The 18,889-nt window shown below is 44.2% G+C and overlaps 1 protein-coding gene across 1 annotated transcript in view; it reads left to right on the forward strand.

Moving 5' to 3' along the window:
* IFT122 (intraflagellar transport 122) overlaps positions 1–7,413 on the forward strand; it is a 65,304-nt gene extending 57,891 nt beyond the window's left edge. The window contains 7 exon segments of the mRNA XM_051982722.1: positions 2,317–2,417; positions 3,917–4,082; positions 5,028–5,139; positions 5,348–5,476; positions 5,892–5,971; positions 6,572–6,736; positions 6,891–7,413. Of these exon segments, the coding sequence (XP_051838682.1) occupies positions 2,317–2,417; positions 3,917–4,082; positions 5,028–5,139; positions 5,348–5,476; positions 5,892–5,971; positions 6,572–6,736; positions 6,891–6,980 (843 nt within the window). The 3' untranslated portion in view covers positions 6,981–7,413.
* The last annotated feature ends 11,476 nt before the right edge of the window (positions 7,414–18,889 follow it).

Raw genomic sequence — 18,889 nt, forward strand, 5'->3', positions numbered from 1 at the left:
GTTCTGTTTTAATGAGCAGCAGACCTCGAGATACACAAGAAACCAATTTAGACACAAAGAACTGCTGAGTAATGTCTGTTTTTTTAAAGTATTCTTTAAAAACCTTGTGGGTTTTTTTTCCCCAGTAGATTTCTTAATTAGTATATAACTAGAATTCTGGAGTTACAACTTGTACTGGTGATTCAGATGATAGCCAGAAATGTTGGTCTCCTGTTTTTTTTTTTTCATAGGTTACTAAAGATGCAAATTCCAATTAGTCCTTCCATTATTTAATTCCTGTCCTAATCAAGAAATCTTCAAATCTAACCAAAATCTCAGAGTCCAGGCCCAGCAATGCCACTTACTCACTGTGGCCTTGGGTGGCCTTCATGACCACGCAAGCTTGTCAACCTCCTCTTTATAACTATCTCATTTCCTCGGCTTCTTGGATTTTTCCCCTAGAGATTAGGGTTTCTTCATCTCTAATCATTTTGTTCCTCCTCTCTGTACCTTCCTCACCAGACAAGTCCTTTTCTAGTAGTTACTCTGACTGAGAAAGTGGGCCAAGGACTGACTCAGATCTTGATGGTGCTGCTGCCCTCACAGTCCCTCTTGGCTTGCTCACCAACTGCCATGAGCTTCTCAGTCTCTACCAAGGCTTCCATCTTGTGGGTGGGGTCTGGGGAGGAAAGTCACCAGGTGTTCATCTAAACTCAACAGATTCCCAGAGACTGATGTCCTCCTTTGATTCAGCAATCATTAATCAAGCTAAGAGTGATGTATTCCTTGCCTTTAAGGAGCTCGTATCACTGCTGAGATATGACTTTATTTCAGTAAGTGGTTAGAAGATTCAAGGTTTGTTATTTTTGTCACTTTCTTATCACATATCCGATAATTGTTCTTCAGAATCAAGTCAAACAGTCGGCATTTATTAGGCACTTACTATATGTCAGTACTCTGTTGAGTTCTGGGAATATAATCACTTACTATATATCAGATACTGTCTTGAGTTCTGGGGGAAAAAATCGCCTACAGACACTTACAGCAGCTTTGCTTTGTGCCCCGCTTGAGACACTGGTCTCCCTCTGGTCTGGCCAGTTCTGTTATATTTAGGTTCTGGATTATCTGAAACCCAGGGATGAGTTTCTCTTGTGCTGGGGGAGGGGCTGTTCCACAGGAACAAGGTCCAGTAAGGAGCATCCTCCTCTCTTCCAAACTAGCATTGGAATAATGTAGGTGCCGTCTGAAAATGGACAGCCCAGCCCCTTCTTCCAGAATCCAAGGGGGCGAGGCTAATGAGAGGGCAGTGACTGGTTTGACTTAGGATAGTGCTTTCCCCTCACACTTAGTGCTGTCAGGTCAGAATCTGTTTTTATAGCCAGTTTTAGCCTGACAAAGAAAGCAACCTCAGGATACAGAGGTTTTTATTAGAACTTTTTTGGAATTTTTTTTCTAATTAATAAGCATTTATTTTCTCTTTCTCTTACCTCCCTTGCTAGAAAAAAATTACAGCAGAATCCTCAGAAGTAAGATAACATTTCACTTTCTTAGGGTCAGCTGAGTACATAGAAAAAAATAAGGTAGTTAAAAATTCAATTAAAATTGATTAAACACCTACTGTGTGCCAGCCTAAGCACTGATGATGCAAATAAGAAAAGGAAAAACAGCCTTTGCCTTCCAGGAGCTCGCCATCTGAGGGGAAAGCTAATATAGCAAAGAAAACTGGAAAGAGGCCGGTACCCTCAGGGGGTGCCTGGCTGGGGCCACCAGGTTCTGGGGAGTCCAAACCAAGCAGAGTGGCTTATGGAAAGTGGAGAGGGGACTGGCAAGTACTAAGGGCCTGGGAAGATAGAAAATAATAATAATATAGTTAACCTTTAAAAAGTTCCTATCAGTTTGGGAGAAGACCTTAAAATATGGGGAAGAGCCTGAGTTAAGGAATATAGTTGTATCACCATTGAGGGTCCACAACAGTTATAACTAACTTGGCCAAGTGTGGCCAAGGAGGGGCTTGGCCTGGTGTTTACTTGCATCAGTCTTATCTAAAGCCCAATTAAAAGCTTATATGTGCTTACAAACAATGGATGTGCCAAATTCCTTCAGGATGGTTTGTTTTAAGTCAATTAGGCCACCCTTTCCCTAGTTTATATGACAGATTTGCCTAGTAAGGCCTTTTGTAGCTCCTGCCGAGATAGAATTCATCACGGCATAAATTGAATTATCTCAGCATTCAGTGAAATGCATTCTCGATCTGATGTGCCATGGATTTAACTCTGTCTCTGTCTGTCTCTGTTTCTATCTCTGTCTCTGTCTCTTTTTGCTATTTTCTTGCTGCAGGAGGAGCCCTTCAGTTTTCATCTTCCTGAAACCCTCTTCAACATCTCCAGATTCCTGCTCCATAGTTTGTCTAAGGAGACACCCTTGGGTATCTCTAAAGTGTATCCTTGCTCCGGGCCTCACCCCCTCCTTCCCCCCCGGTTCTAATTGCCCATCGCTTTCCTTTTAGAGCACTTTGCAAACAAAACCATTTATCTCTCAGCAGCCTCTGAAGAGGGAGCTAGCCATCCTCAGTCCTGTTTTATCATCCAGAACAGCCAGGAAAAGGAAGGTGTCTGTGCCAAAGGGGGAATTAGCACAAGAGGACCTCCTGGGTTCTGGCCCCTGGGGACCCCCTCAGGCTTCTGGACTCATTGGTCTTTCTCTGTCAACGCCCTGCAGAGTGATAGTATGGGAGCCCTCATTCACCCAAAACCTTTGTAAATATACCCTATGTGCAAGGAGCACTGGGGCAGGGGTCTTCAGGAATTGGAAAATATGTCCTCCTTTGTTATCAGAGAGACAGTGTAGATGACCTGGGCTCAAGTCCTGCCCCAGCACCAGCCTGACCTCTGCTACCTCAGGAGCTCTCCGAGACTGCCTGAGACAAGTGAGGGGCTAATGTGCTTCGGTGAAGGGAAGTGTCCCACTAGGAGATCCATGTATCCGGATCTGTGTCCGATCTAAATATACCAGTATTCGGGTCAGTGCTGCAGACCCAGCTGCGCCTCTCCCCAGAGAGGACTCTGACTTAGGCCGAAGGCTTTATTCTAGGTTTGATTTTAGTTTTTTTGTTTTGTTTTTTACAGTTATTTAATTTTAGTACATCCGTTAAGTTAGCTATCATCCCTTTCCCTGTCACCCATGTGAAACAGTTAAGAAACAGTCTAAGCCTGTGTTAACTTTTAGGAGTTTAGAGATGGGGAATGAAAATGAAAAGAAGCAAACCAGGAAGGCTTCTTGGAGGAGACATCGTTGGGTGTGAGCCCTGCAGGATGGGTAGGATTTGGGGAGGAGGCAGCCTAAGCAAAGTCCCAAAAGGCCCAAGTGAGCAAGCAGGGAGCAGAACATTGGGCTCAAAGAGCCGAGAAGCTGCTGGAGGCTGATGGGTGGGACGGACAGCACAAGGGTCCGGTCCTGGGGGGTCCCGAGGGCTTGAATGCAGGCCCCGGGCAGGAGGCAGCCGGGTGAGGAGGTGGCTCCTGCTGGGGCCGAGGGTGCAGAGGGAGAGGAGATGGAAGAGGCGCTTGTCAGGGCTGACCCAGCTCGTCCTAGCCTTCAGCCTCTCGTCTCTGCCAGAAGTACGGGTCACGGGCCATTGCTGAGTGCCCGAGACGTTCTGGCCCGAATTTAGGGAGCGAGATGAGCCTGCAGGAGGCCAGAGAACCGGGTGGTTAAAATATTAATGGAGACTGCACCGTCTTTATCTTTGGAAAAAATCGTATGCTCTGCATCCGAGAAATACATTCACATCTCACAAATGTGCAAACGCATTTCTCGAGCTTCTGCCCACACCTTCCTGGCACTGGGAAGAGCTGAGCTCTGAGGCAAAGCTCGCTGCACAAGTAACCCTTGGTTACCTCACGGCTTCTCGCCGCCTTCTTCCTCAACTCGGTCACAGAAACACGCTGTTCACCCTGGCCAAGCAGAGCAAGGCTCTGGGCGCCTACAAGCTGGCTCGCCACGCCTACGACAAACTGCAGGGCCTGCAGATCCCCGCCAGGTTCCAGAAATCCATCGAGCTGGGCAGCCTGACGATCCGCTCCAAGCCCTTCCACGACAGCGAGGTGAGTGCGGGAGCCGCCCGGGGACCGCCCGGCCGGCCCTGGCCCCACGACCTCCCGGCCGTCTCCACATCCAGCTTGGGAGCTGGGCTGGCTTTTAACTGCTCCCCCGGGGTTCGTTCTGCCCTTCCCTCACGGACCCCAGCCCGGCCTCCTGCCGCTTGTCCCTCTCTGCCAGCTCCTTCATATGCATAGTCATCTTGTTTCTTGTACAATATTCTCTTGGTTCTGTTCACTTCACTTAGCATCAGTTCATGACAGTTTCTCAAGGGCTCTCTGAAATCACCCAGCAATATAATTGTTTCTTATAAAACAATAATGTTCCACAATACTCATTTACCATAACTTATTCAACCATGCTCCAACTCATCCACTCAGTTTCCTGACCAGTGGTTTCTAAGAACCTTCTTCCCAGCGTTGCCCTGAGTCATTCCTTATGAAAGAGGAGCAGCAGAAGAGCATGTTGAATGAAGCCTTTGAGGGCTTCCCCTCTCCTTCCTTACTATCCCCAGCCTCTCTAAGGTGGGCCCATAGGCAAAGGAACCCTTGAAGCCGAGCTGGAATAACTGGTTCCTATCCAGCCTTTCCCCATATTTCCATGTACAGCCTGGTTACTTCCCCTTTTGGCCAGTTTCCTCCTCAGTGAAATAAAAGGGCTCCCATGAAGGCCGGCCAGAAATGACCCAGTACGTGGGTGCACCAGAGCTCCCCTCTCACTGCCCACACAACTGCCAGCCCCATTGCTTGCCCCCTCAAGACACATAAACGGCCCTTTGGTCCAGTGCCCAGCTTTCTGCGGAAACAAAAGAAAGTGGAGGAGGGAGAGGTGGAGGAGGAGGAGGAGGAGGAGGGTGGCCTGCTTTGGCCCTGCCTGTGCCCCTGCTGAAGGGGGAGGGCAGTCTGTGCACTTGGCTCCAGGGGGTCTTGGGGATGGTTCTCTCTTTGTAGGAGCTCGTGCCCTTGTGTTATAGGTGCTCGACCAACAACCCTCTGCTCAACAATTTGGGGAACGTGTGCATCAACTGCCGGCAGCCCTTTGTCTTCTCGGCCTCTTCGTATGGTGAGTTGGGGAGCCTCCCTGCTCCTGGGAGCCGGTGGGGGAGGCTTAGTGCTCCTGAGCCCCCTCGGGGGGTGGTTGCCAGGGAGTGGAGTCTGCTGACGCCGTGTAAAGCCTTCGGGGACCTGAATGTGGGCCAAGGTCCACTGCTGAGTACACTGAGCTCTACTGACATCCCCTTTATTCCTGGCCGGTGACGCCTGCTCTCCAGAGGTTTTGCATCTGGTGGAATTTTACCTGGAGGAAGGAATTACAGATGAAGAAGCTGTGGCTCTCATTGATTTGGAGGCCCCGAGGTTAATCAAGAAGGAGAGAAAATGGCAAGAAATAACCAACCCTAGTATCCTTTGTGGGCAAGGAGGTCGGGAGGCCTAGGGAGGCAGCAGGGGAGGTCTGAGGGAGACCCTGGAGAAGAGCACCTGGAGAGCCCCGAGCAGCTTCGCCCGTGCCGGTGGTTTTATCGTTTAACCCAGGGGCCTTCTGGTCATGTTGCTTGTGAGGAGACTCGAGTCCCGTTGTGTGCTGGTGACTCACTGGTGGTTTTAGGCAAGTTTTAGTCTGTCCCCCATCCGAGAGGATGGTTTTTAAGATGCCGTGGCCGTCTCCTGCCAGAGACGTGCAGGTTTTCTATGTAACGCCTTGTGAAGTTCTTGAGAGTAAGCCCTGGGTGGACAGGGAGGGTCATTTGGAGGCTCCGGCACGCGGTGGGGGCTGCCCAGAGCGCCTCAGATGCTTCCTTTGACGGAACCCTCCAGATTCACAGACTTTGAGACTAGACGAGACCGTGGAGCACATTGAGGAGGACGACCCCTTCACTGCCAAGCTGAGTTTTGAGGTGAGAGCTTTGGGGTGGGAGCGTGGCAAAGGTCCCTTCCCTTGGCTTCAGGACTTGGGGCAGCCACGAAGGCCTGGGTGAGATTAGGAGAAGGGAATGTGCAGAGAGAGCCTGGCCTTGCTGAGGCGGGGCTCCCTGCGGCAAAGTCAGCGGGCATGGGGGAGGGATGAGAATTAGCGTCAAGTCCAGTTCCCCGGAAACCCTCAGTTACTGTCTGCTGGGAACCGAGCCGGACGCACCTGGAGTGTTCTGCTGGGTTCTGGACACTGGCAGGGGTGACCGGAGGGTTTGGCCTGGAGAGGAGGAATGGAGGCCCCAATGTTTGAAGAGTATTCCATGGGGCTGCCGGCCCCCTAGTCACCAGAGGATGGGACCGGAACCACCTGGTGGGACGGCGGTTACACGGTGCCCTTGGGAATGGACTGGAGGAACCTGAGAATGCATCTCAGGTCAGGGTGCTGGAGAAAGGCTCCTTTGTGGGAGGAAATGGTCCCCTAGACCCCGGGTCTCTGACAGCCTTGGGAGTGTTGAGATAGGCTGGGACCCTGTGGAGCTGAAGCCCCGGCACTCTGCTCCCCTCTGCCTCTCCCCTTCTTGCAGCAAGGGGGCTCCGAATTTGTTCCCGTGGTGGTGAATCGGGTGGTCCTGCGGTCCATGAGCAGGCGGGACGTGCTCATTAAGCGCTGGCCCAAGCCGCTGCAGTGGCAGTACTTCCGCTCTCTCCTCCCCGATGCTTCCATCACCATGTGCCCCTCATGCTTCCAGGTAGGAAATATGTCACGGCCCCTCCCGGGCAGGGATCCACCTTTACCCCTCCAACTCTAGCCTAGACCCCTCACATGGACTAGTTTCAGTTGATTGGACATAATTTCTCCCCTTGGACCACCTGCTCAACAACCTGGTTTGCTCCTCTTGGTAGATGTTTCACTCAGAAGATTACGAGCTTCTGGTGCTTCAACACAACTGCTGTCCATACTGTCGGAGACGTATCGACGAATCGAATCAGTGACCCCTCTCTGTCCCTCCTCACTCTGGCCCCAGCATCTCCCCCGGCACGCCCTCCCAGTTATCTGAAAATCCTGCCTTTGTTATTCCCAGATATTTTCAGATTTGCAAGATATTTATATGAAAAAGAAGAAATGGTTAAAACCATCAAAATATTTTCTGTCCAGATGAAATTTTTTATTGGATGGGGTGGGGGTGGGGAGGAAAGTGTAACTATGGAATTTCTATTTATGGCATTTTCTGCTTTGTAAATAGCACCATGAAATGGAAAAGAGAATGTACATATATTTTCTATTAAAAAAATCTGTTACTCTTTAAGTTGATTGGAGTTGTTCATAGCAGCCTGCTGGAGTCCACAGATCTGTCAGACCATTAGCATGTACACTTTGCGAACAGATTGCCTCAATAATTACAAATAAAAGGGCTACTTATTTTCATCAGTGTCTGTATTTTAGCAAATCTTCATATTGTCTGCAACTTAATTTCCTTATGCAAAAGTGCACCTGTTTCTAATTTAATCATAGAGGAACATTACATTTGTGTGCTCTTAAAATTTAATCTAATTTGAAATGACAGTATGGGGCGGGTTAAAATTTTGTTTTTATATTACCAAGAGCAGTATTCACAAAGAAATAAATACCTATCTCAGCCACAAACAACAAAAAATATTAAAAAGAGACCCAAGTCATCTCTTGTCTTTCTAGATTGAGTCAGGATTTTTTTAAGTTCTTGTATAAGAAAATGGGGTGAGGGAGGAATGGAAAAAGGGGAGAAGAAATAATTCTCCAAGCAGAGATAAGGAAAGCCATGTTGCCCTTGAGAAGATTACAGTCTAGTGGGATACACAAGCAAGTATCTGCAACATCATTTCTCAAAAAAGGGAGTACTAGAAAAGCTATTCCTTAGGAGTAATATCTTGCACAGCACTTTGAGAGAAACCAGGGATTCTAGAGTGCAGAAGTACAAGAGATTGCATTCCAGATGTGGGGGACCACTTTGGGGAAGACACAAAATGAGATGATATGTGTTCAGGGAACAGCTCACCAGCCACTTTGGAACTGTGGGAACATGGCCTTTCTATTGGTAATTCTTTGAGCCTTAACCTGAGGCCTCAAGGGATACCCTGAATTTGGTCCCCTCACTTTCTTTCCGCTGAGGACTTCTAAGACTGAATCTTTCTCTAGCTCACCTGCAGATCTAAGCCATAGTCCTAATGTCTTCCATCTTTTCTTCCTTTAATCAAACATTCTGCTTTTCAAATTTTCTAAAAAGTCAATACTATTAGAAACCATAAGGGAACACAGAGGGGATGACAGCTGGGGAAAATCCAAAGATACGGTTACAGTGCAGAATCCTACAAGGTAGCCATCCTTGAATCTTGAGTGGGTTGCCAAGTCCTATTCCTAGCTTGCTTCTTCCAGGCTGCTTTCAGCCTGCTCTCTCCCACTCCATTATAGACTCTTAATTTCCTGGCCTTTCACTGGAGTGAAAATGGAGTTTTTTGATAGATTCTAATCTTTCTTAGCTCCTCAAAATTTTGCAAGGACACTGCAAGAGAAAAACAAGCAGAAGAGGGATAGCCAAACTGTCAGGAAACAACAAATCCATTAGAGTCAAAATAAATGTTACAGAACCAAAGTATGATTACTTTCAAAGCCAGGAAACTTGTCCACACTATTGTCCCAACTTTGGACCAAGTATCCGCTCAATCTCCCTCAGTGAGCTCACATTTCTGGTTCTGAGCAGTCCTAGTTTCTGCCCAAGTCTCTAATACATTCTGTCCCCAGACAGTTCCTTCACCTCAGGACAAATAATAATAAGTTGTTCCTTATATGTGTAAGGAATGTGATATTTTCTTTTTTTATTGACGCTTTTTATTTACAAAACACATGCATGGGTAATTTTTCAACAATGACCCTTGCAAAGCCTTCCGTTCCAAATTTTCCCCTCCTTCCCCCATCCCCTCCCCTAGATGGCAGATAGTCCAATACATGTTAAATGTGTTAAAAATATATGTTAAATCTAATATATGTATATATATTGCTGCACAAGAAAAATTGGATCAATCCAGGAAAAAAAACGGAAAAAAAATGCAAGCAAACAACTACAGAAAGAGTGAGAATGCTATGCTGTGGTCCACGAATGTGATATTTTTCAAAACCCATTCTTAACAAATGTCTTATTAGATTCTCTTAGCCCCTTGGTGAAGGCTGGGATTCTTGTTCTCCTAAAACAGAAGAGGGACAGTGAATAGAGAGCTGGGTCTGGAGTCCGGAGGACTCATCTTTCTGAGTTCAAGTCTGACCCACAGATGCTTACTAGCTGGGCAAGTTGCTTAAACCTGTTTATTTCAGTTTCCCCATTTGTAAAATGAGCAGAGAAGGAAATGACGAACCATTCTAGTATCTTTGCCAAGAAACCCAAAATGGGGCCATGAAGAGTCAGACATGACCCAAACGACTGAACAGCAACCAAACAGAAGAAGAAAAACCTCAGAGTGATGTGATTCAGGGTCATGTCGCTAGGTAGCAGAACTGTGACTAAAATCTAATTTTCCCAACTCCCACTCTAAGGTACTTTTCTAAAACCAGGCTGCCTTTGTTAAAAGAGTTTCCTTTGTTCTGTGATAGAATCCTAGCCTCTTAGAATTGGAAAGGGTCATCTTGTTCAACCTACCCCTGAATAGAAATCTCTTTAAAAAAAAAAACCTTCCTAAACAAGTGGTTATCCAGGCTGCACTTAGATCTCCTTTGGTCTTCCAAAAATGCTCTTGCCAATTTCGCAAACATTCATGACACTGCATTATGCCATGTTTGTTAGGAAGTTTTTCTCAAATCAAGCTACTTCTCTGCGGCTCCCACTCATTGTTCCTAGTTCTGCCCCCCTGGGTCAAGCAGAAATAGTCTAATTTCTCTTCCTCGTGACAGTCTTTCAAATACTTGGAGACTGCCCCTTCCGTGGTTCCCTAATAATCTTTCTCTTTTCCACGCTGAACATACCCCAGTCCCTTCCACCCTCTCTTAGCACTCCCTTCTTTACCTGCAAGAGCCAAGATGGAAACCACATTTAGGAAATGTGTGTTTTATGGAGGAAAAAAATGAAGGAAAAGCATAAGGAGAGCTGTACCAACAGAATTCTTGCCATTAGAGTATCTAATTACTTAAAATCATGCATGCATGCTTTCTAGCTAAACATTTATGAATGTGTTAGGATTTTCATCAGTGTGTTACTTGAACTGAAGTCATCTGGCTGGGAAAAAATAGGGGGAAAACTACTACCTAGCAACATGTCAATCATGCTGACAGATCAGATGGTCTGTGGTTGAAGGCAGCGGAGTGGGATGGGAAGACTAGACGGAGACGGAGATGTTTACAGCCTCAGATAGTGATTCCAAAATCACCTCTGCGGTTCCTTCAGTGAGGGCATCATGGGAATTAGGAGATGTCATTTCAAAACCTAAGCCCAGTCTACTAAAAGGTCACTGGACTGGGGACCGGGAGACTTGGGGTTTAAACCTGGCTGACAGTCAGTAAATCAGCAAGAATTTATCCAGCACCTGGAACGTGCCAGGCCCTCTGCTAGGTGCTTCTGCTGACTAGTAGTCTTGGACAAGTCACTCCCCGCCTATCAGCTGTAGCTCTGTAAAAAGGAGATACGTGTATGTAAGTGGGGAGTTGGAAATGACTGCAAGATGAGCTCTTCCGACTCCGAGTTTCTATTAATATATCTGCCACTGTTGAGCTAGATGGATTTCATCTCTCTGGGCATCTTTTACCTGTGAAATAGAGATATATGACAATCTGCTTCCTCAGAGGGAGATTGTGAAGACAAGAGAGGTAGAATTCATCAAGAGCTTGGAGCTTTTTAAAATAAAGGCTCTCTCTGTTTCCCTCTTCTCTCTGTGTATTTCTGTCTTTTTCTGTCTTTATCTGTCTCCCTCTCTTCTGTCTCTTCTCTCTCGTTCTGTCTCTGTCTCTCTCTCTCTCTGTCTGTCTGTCTCTCTCCTCCCCTCTTAGTTCTCTGTCTGTCTCACTTTCTTCCCTCTGTCTCTCTGCTTTCTTCTTTCTCTTTCTCCCCCTTTGTTCTGTCTTTGTCAACCTCTCTTTCTTCTGTCTCTCTCTTTTCTCTCTCTCTTCCCCTCTTAGTTCTCCCTCTTTCCCTCTCTCTTCTTTCTCTCTCCCTCTTTGTTCTTTTCTTTCTCTTACCCTCTTTGTTCCCTCTGTTTCCATCTCTCTTCTTTCTTTCTCTTTGTTCTCTGTCTTTCTGTCTCCCTCGCTTTCTTCTGTCTATCTCTGAATTCTCTTTCTCTTCCCCTCTTAGTTCTCCCTCTTTCCCTCTTTCTTCCCTCTGTCTCTGTTTCTCTTCTTTCTCTCTCCCTCTTTTGTTTGTTCTCTCTCTCTCTCTCTCCTCTCTTCTTTCTTCCCTCTGTGTCTATCTCTGATTTTGTCTGTCTCTATCTTCTCTCTTTCCCTCTGTTTTCCCTCTCTCCCTCTTTCTTTCATCTCTCTCCCTTCCCTTCCTTCTTCCCTTCTTTCTTTCCATCTCTTCTCTCTCTTCCTCTGTTCTCCTACCCATCTGATAGTTCTTCCTTGGTTCACCTTCTTCCTCCCACTTTTAAGAATGGGTATCCTGGAAGACTGCATCCCTTCCTTCTCTCTCCTGTTCTCCCATGCTTCACTCATCGTGTTTGTCCAGTTTGAGTCCCTGTGAATTTCTCCTCTTAGTTCCCCTCATCTTTTTCTAAATGCCTCGTGAAGTTCTCCATCTAGATGTCCCTCCTGCCCCTCTAACTCATCTAGAATTGAATCTATCTTTCCTAAAAAGTCCCCCCTCCCCTTAATTTCTCTATTGCTGGCTCTCTCTGGAGGTGACCTCCTTCATGCTCACATTCTTCAATCATACCTTGGACAAGCTGGGCCAAGAGCCAAGCTTTCTTCTGATACTTCTAACCCTCCCTCGGCTACCTTTGCTTTGCTTCTTGAGGGGAGTCTCTTGAATTTGTTATTGAATCCACAGTACCCGGCACATATTTGGCATATAACAGGCACTCAATAAATGCCCATTTGCTTAATTGACAACCTCTTCTTTAAGTTTATTTCCATCTAATCGAATAATCCAGTCCAGACTTTTGTTGCTGTAATCTCCCTCCCTTCTTTCCAAGAGATTTCATCACTTGACATCGAGTTCATGGGCCTTAATCTCCACTCATCCCATTGATTTCACACACAGACCGATTTCCCCCTTTCAAATCTTGTTAGCTTCATCAACTGCATTTCTACTTCACTCATAGGGTTGGCCATGCCTTAGCTCTCACTCCCATCATCCTCCACAACAGTGAGCATTTATTAAGCACCTGCTTTGTGCTGGGCCTTGTACTAAACCTGGAGATACAAAAACGCAGTCCCCATCCTCAACGATGTTCCATTTTAATGGGAGAGAAAAGACACACGTGCTTATGTACTTACAAGACATATGGAGTGTGAAGAAAACCGTGCTCTTCCCTAACCTCAAACTTTGTAATTCCCTTCTGTCATCATCATCATTTTCCATCTTTTCCCCCTCACTCCTAAATATTGGATGGTGAATTCCCTGGGATGGAGACAGTATCAAGCACATGGTAGGTGCTTGTTGACTTGCCAACCACAAGCTCTAGTCTCTGCATCCATCCCTCTATTCTCTCCATCTCTGTTCTATCTCCATTCCTCTAATTTTTATTCCTATTTTTGATCAGTTTAAGTATACATTATCTTCTACCCTTGAATCCCTCACTTGAGAAATGTTTTTAGAAGTGGATTGAATAGCCTTCCTATACAGGTACCTGTATTTAATTACCCTGCTAATAATAACTTCTGAATCATCCCCACTATCCACTTTGTCTGCTCCTCTTCTTGAACTGTTGAATGGATTAGGTATACTACCATTTCATGTTATTTAATTCTAATTAAGATCTCCTGTTGTATAGGCTGATTGTTGCCTGATTGACAATCATGCTATCTCTAGTAGCTTCTCCTTCAATCACTCCCAACCCCTACAACCTAGATTCTCTCAGCAGATGAGAGAAAGGGGCCTTCCCCTTTTCAGAAAAAAAATGAAACCATCCATAAGTTCCCTTATCCCTTTTATTATGCTTCAAATCATTCTTTTTTTAGACATTGCCTTTTTAAAATTGAGATATTTTCATGATATGTTTGAAGAACTGAAGGAGTTTTTTTGTTCAGTTATTTCATGCCTGACTCTTTATAATCCCGTTTGGGGTTTTCTGGCACAGATACCAGAGTGGCTTGCTGTTTCCTTCTCCGGTTCATTTTATAGAGTAGGAAACTGAGGCAATCAGGATTAATTGACTTGCCTAGGATCACACTACTAATTAATGTCTGAGACTGGATTTGAACTCAAGTTTTCCTGACTCCAGGCCTGGAGCTTTATCTATTGCATCACTAGCTGCCCCAAATCTTTCTATATTTCCACTTGTCCTTTCCCCTTTGTTCTAGACTCTGAGGAATAGGTGGTCTTTGTGCCCTTGTGTCATCTTATCTCTTCTCATTTGAGGATCTCCCATATCAAACCTCTTCCTTCCCACAGGATCTTTCTTTACTGACTAGAAATATACCCAGATTCCCTGACCTTTAAAATTTTTTCACTTAATCATCCAATCTCTTCAAGCTGTTGTTGCATGTAAATTAATAAATACATTTAATTTAAAAAGTTTTTGATAAATTTTTTATACAAATACTTCCTCAGTCACATGGATCTAAAAGAAAGCAAATAAGAGATCCTTGCCCAATTCAAGAATCTCTGGAAAGAGTTCTCATTATTAGAGCCTTGAGCTCTAAGTCACCAGTACAAATATAATAATATGTTCAATGCTGGATATGTGTATATATATATATATATACATATATATATATATAGAGAGAGAGAGAGAGAGAGAGAGAGACATATACATGTATGTATATATTTAGATATACACATATATACACATACATATATGTTTATATATGTGTGTATATATACACGTATATATATATTTGTAATGCTCTCAGGAAATTCACATTCTAATAGCAGGAAACAGCAGAAAATGAGGGATTCCAGAGATGAGAGGCTTAAATCCTCCTCCTTCCAGTTGAAAGGATTCAGTAGGAGGACATTTGGTGATACTGAGATTACATCAGCAGCCTTAGCGGATGACAAGAAGGTCATCTCCATTTTGTTTATAAATTCCTAGACTTTAAAAAGAACTGTTTACTCTCTTCCAATTTGGTACCCCATCACTTCTCAACCTCTTGGAACCAATGTGGAGATGTCCGGCAGGCACTTGTCAACGTGAGATTTAAATTCAAGAGCGTGATGGAGGGTGAGAAGATAGAACTGGGAGTCATCTGCATGGGGATGAGGTTTGGATATATGAAACCCTTAGTAAGGGAGAGAGTTGAGATAAGAAAATAGCCAAACTGAGGATGAGTTCTGGGGGGCACGGATACTAGGATACAGAGGGTGTTGATGATCCAGCCAAAAAAGACTGAAAAGGAGGCTTCAGACAGTGGGAAGAGAAGTAGGAGAAATCAGTGTCTCAGAAGCCAAGGGAGTAAAGAATATCCAGTAGGAAGGGTTAGCCAATAGTTTCAGGAGCTGGAGAAGTAAAGGAGAAGGGGAATGGAGGTAAGGCCATTTTATTTAGGACACTCTCAACTTGGGAAGGAACAGTAGTGAGTGTGTGTATGGGAAAAGCAAGGGCATCCAAAAAAGAGCATTTTCTAGGAATCTGGTGCTGAATGGGAAGAGAAAGAACAATAGCTTAAGATGATAGCAGATTTATATGAAGGGCTCTTGTTTTTTTTTTTTAAGATGACTCATATGTATATAGGTCTTTGACTTTTTTTTGGTATCATGACTCCTTTCACAGTCTGATGACGCCAGAGTCATGTTTTTAGATTCATTAAATACAAAACAGATTATAAATCAATTTATCAAAACACAGCTATCAAACAATTTAAATTTTTATTTATTTTTAACATTTAAAAATATTAGTTTCTGTTTCTACTGGGCCTATACCCCAAAGAGATCCTAAAGAAGGGAAAGGGACCTGTATGTGCCAAAATGTTTGTGGCAGCCCTGTTTGTAGTGGCTAGAAGCTGGAAAATGAATAGATGCCCATCAATTGGAGAATGGTTGGGTAAATTGTGATATATGAACGTTATGGAATATTATTGTTCTATAAGAAATGACCAGCAGGATGAATATGGAGAGGTTTGGAGAGACTTACATGAACTGATGCTTAAGTGAAATGAGCAGAACCAGGAGATCATTATATACCTCAACAATGATACTGTTTGAGGATGTATTCTGATGGAAGTGGATTTCTTCGATAAAGAGAGCTAATTCAGTTTCAATTGATCAAGGATGGACAGAAGCAGCTACACCCAAAGAAAGAACACTGGGAAATGAATATAAACTGCTTGCATTTTTGCTTTTCTTCCCGGGTTATTAATGCCTTCTGAATCCAATTCTCCCTGTGCAACAGGAGAACTGTTCAGTTCTGCACACATATATTGTTTCTAGGATATACTGTAATCTCTTCAACTTGTATAGGACTGCTTGTCATCTAGGGGAGGAGGTGGAGGGAGGGAGGGGAAAAATCGGAACAGAAGTGAGTGCAAGGGATAATGCTGTAAAAAATTACCCTGGCATGGGTTCTATCAATAAAAAGTTATTAAAAAAATATTAGTTTCTGCCTACTGTCTTAAGAATAGGGGAAAAGGAGGATGGAGAAAACTTTGGAACTCAATCTTATAAAAATGAATATTAAAAATTTTCTTGATATAACTGAGGGAAAATAAAATATTATTAAAATATTAGTATCAAATTTTCTTCCTCCAGTTCCTCCCCTATCCACTGAGAAGGCAAGGAATATGATATCAATTATACACATGAATCATGCAAGACATATTTCCATATTAGCTGTATTGCCAAAAAAAAGCAAGAAAAATAAAGTGAAAAAATTATGCTTCAATCTGCACTCAGAGTTCATCAGTTCTCACTCTGTATAGGGCAATACTGTTTTGTTTTGTTTTTTTTTACCATGAGTCCTTCAGAATTGTCTTGTTTAGCCATTGCCCAATTGATGGGTATCCTCTTAATTTCCAATTCTTTGCCACTTCAAAAAAAAAGCTGCTATAAAAGAGACCTACTAGTCTATGCTGGATCAAAGAGCATACACTGTTTTGTAGCCCCTGGGCAGAATTCTCCAAAGCCAGTTCACAATTCCACCAGCAATATGTTAGTGTCCCGATTTTTCCACATTCCCGCCAGCATTTGTCATTTCCTTAAATAATCTGACAAAATAAAAATATTTTTTAAGAGATAAACAAGTGCTCAGATTCTGGTGTAAGAATTCTTGATTTAGAGACTTACAAAATGGTTTCTTTGCGATAACTTTGTGCAAGTCTTATAATTTCCATTTTGTAGGTGAGGACACTGAGGTTCAGTGTCTTGCAGTATTCATACATCTGGTAAGTATCAGAATCAAACCTGAAATTAATATTTATGGTATTTGAATTTGAAAACTTTATTGGTCCGCAGTTGCAGGCAAAGCACTGAGAATTTCTGGGCACTGACCTGTTCAAAATTGCTAGTAGCTGATCCTTTTAGAGGGATGTTTTCCATTCAATGGAGATGACACACAAAGGCCCTTCCACACCCAAACAGGCAAACAGAAGTAGGTCACTGAGCCCAAGAGGGCAGAGCTGCCTGGGGAGTCAGCACTAAAAATGATGGCTGGATTTCCCATTTGTTTATTCGCCTCTTTTCAGAGATTGCCTGTTTTCTTCCTGACACCACTCATAAACACAGCTGATTGTACTCGCTCTTAGCTGCCAGCCCAACACCCAAGAGAGGACGATGGCCCCCAAAATAACCATTATTATATACCAAGCAATTCCCAGTTAGAAAGATGAAAAGGCATCAGTATGGGGTCCTTTTTTTCTCCCTTGTTTACTTTCTTTCTTCTTCCTTCTCTCCTTCTCGCTCTTTTCTCTCTTTCTCTTTCTCTCTCTTTCTCCCCCATCCTCCTCTTTCTCCCTCTCCTCCTCCTCCTCCTCTCTCCCTCCCTCCTTCTCTCTCTCTCTTTCTTCTTCTTCCTCTTCCTCTTCTTGTCTCTCTCCCTCCCCCTCTCTCTCTTTCTCCTTCCCCATTCTCCTCTTCCTCCCCTTCTCCTTCTTCTCTTCCTTCTTATCCTCCTCCACTCTCTCCCTCTTTCTTTCTTTTTTCTTCCTCCTCCTCTTCTTGTCTCTCTCCCTCCTTCTCTCTTTCTTCCTCCTCCTCTTTTCCCTTCTCCCCTTCCTCCTCCTACTTCTTATTTCTCCTCTCTCTCTGTGTGTCTTTATCTCTCACTCTGTCTCAGTCTCTCTGTTTCTCTCTCTGTTTCTGTGTCTGTGTCTGTTTATCTCTCTCTCTCTCTCTCTCTCTCTCTCTCTCTCTCTCTCTCTCTCTCTCTCTCTCTCTCTCTCCTCCTTATTATCTTTTCTGAACTTCTCGGGCTCTAGGATGCATTTTAGGCGCTGAGCCAAGGGGCTGGAGTTGCTATCTCAGCAGGATCTTACTACCCTAGGGCTGAAGAGAAGTTCTTTGTACCTCTGGGCTAAGCTAATCCTCCACCGGCCCCAGGGCTGAAAGCTCTGGTGAGCTGAGCTGAGAGGTTTGAACAAACACTTCTATGTCCTGGAGACAGCAACATCTGTTGGAGAAGATGGAGGAACACCTGGAGCATCTCTCTTCCTTCTTCCCCTTCCCCCCTCTTCCTCCACCTATAAAATTTATGCTTTTGCTTTGCTTACATCTTGCTCAGGTCACTGAGTTGGAAGCTTTGCTCTCAGGAGAAACCAAACAAGTGGATTACTTAGAAAGTTTCTCATTTGCCTGTGCGGTCACTCAGCTAGAGATTCTGACTTCAGACATATCTCTTCTCTCTGGGCCCAAGCTTTGGTGAATGGAAAGAAAATATTGAGCTAAACTTTCTGTCTGTTGCCAGCTCTAAAATACCTCCCAGCTCTGACATGTTAAGATGGGTATTCTTAAATTTAGGGGGTAAGGGGGGTGGGGGGAGGAAATCTAGGAAAGTCTATGAATCTCTTCTTAGAATAATGGTTTTAAATGAATAAAATGAAATGGATTACAAGGAAATTGCTTATGTGGAAATAAAATGACCCAAATCCAACAAGTTTCATGGACTCTAGTTGTTGTTCTAGTATCCCTTCTATCTCTAACACTCTCTGCTCTGGAGTCTCTTCCTTCTGCAACATTCTGTGGTCTAAGATCTTTCCCAGGTCTGATATTTTCTGCTTTAAGGTCCTTTCCTCCTAATATATCATGGTTCTCTCTGGGACACAGACCAGTTTCCAGCAGCAGTGTCAGAAGATGGGGCTAGAGAGGGCCAGGAAGTAAGGGCGGCTGCAGAAAGGAAATAGAGCCCACGTTAGATGCTAGAAGGAATGATCTTGTGGCCAGCTGTGAGGCTGAAGAGTGAAGTCTGTCCATCTCCAAAATGGTGGATCTAATGATGGGAGAAAAAGGATTACAAGGTATCAGTCACTTTGTACATAATGCCAAATCTGAAAGAGTGGGCAAACCACAGATCCTTGCCCAGGTCAAGCCCTTCTGGAAAAGTTTTCCTTTATTGTAATCCTCCAAATCTGAGTTACCTCTATTACTATTATTAGTACTTCTTCTACTACACTACTACTACTACTACTACTACTACTACTACTATACTACTACTACTACAACAATTACTACTACTCTACTACAACTATCATTACTACTATATCACTACTACTACTATTACTACTAATACTATTCTATTACTACTACTACTACTAGTACTACTACTACTACTACTGCCATTTACTACTACTACTA

This window comes from Antechinus flavipes, chromosome 1 (genome assembly GCF_016432865.1).
Source record: "Antechinus flavipes isolate AdamAnt ecotype Samford, QLD, Australia chromosome 1, AdamAnt_v2, whole genome shotgun sequence".
NCBI lineage: Eukaryota > Metazoa > Chordata > Mammalia > Dasyuromorphia > Dasyuridae > Antechinus > Antechinus flavipes.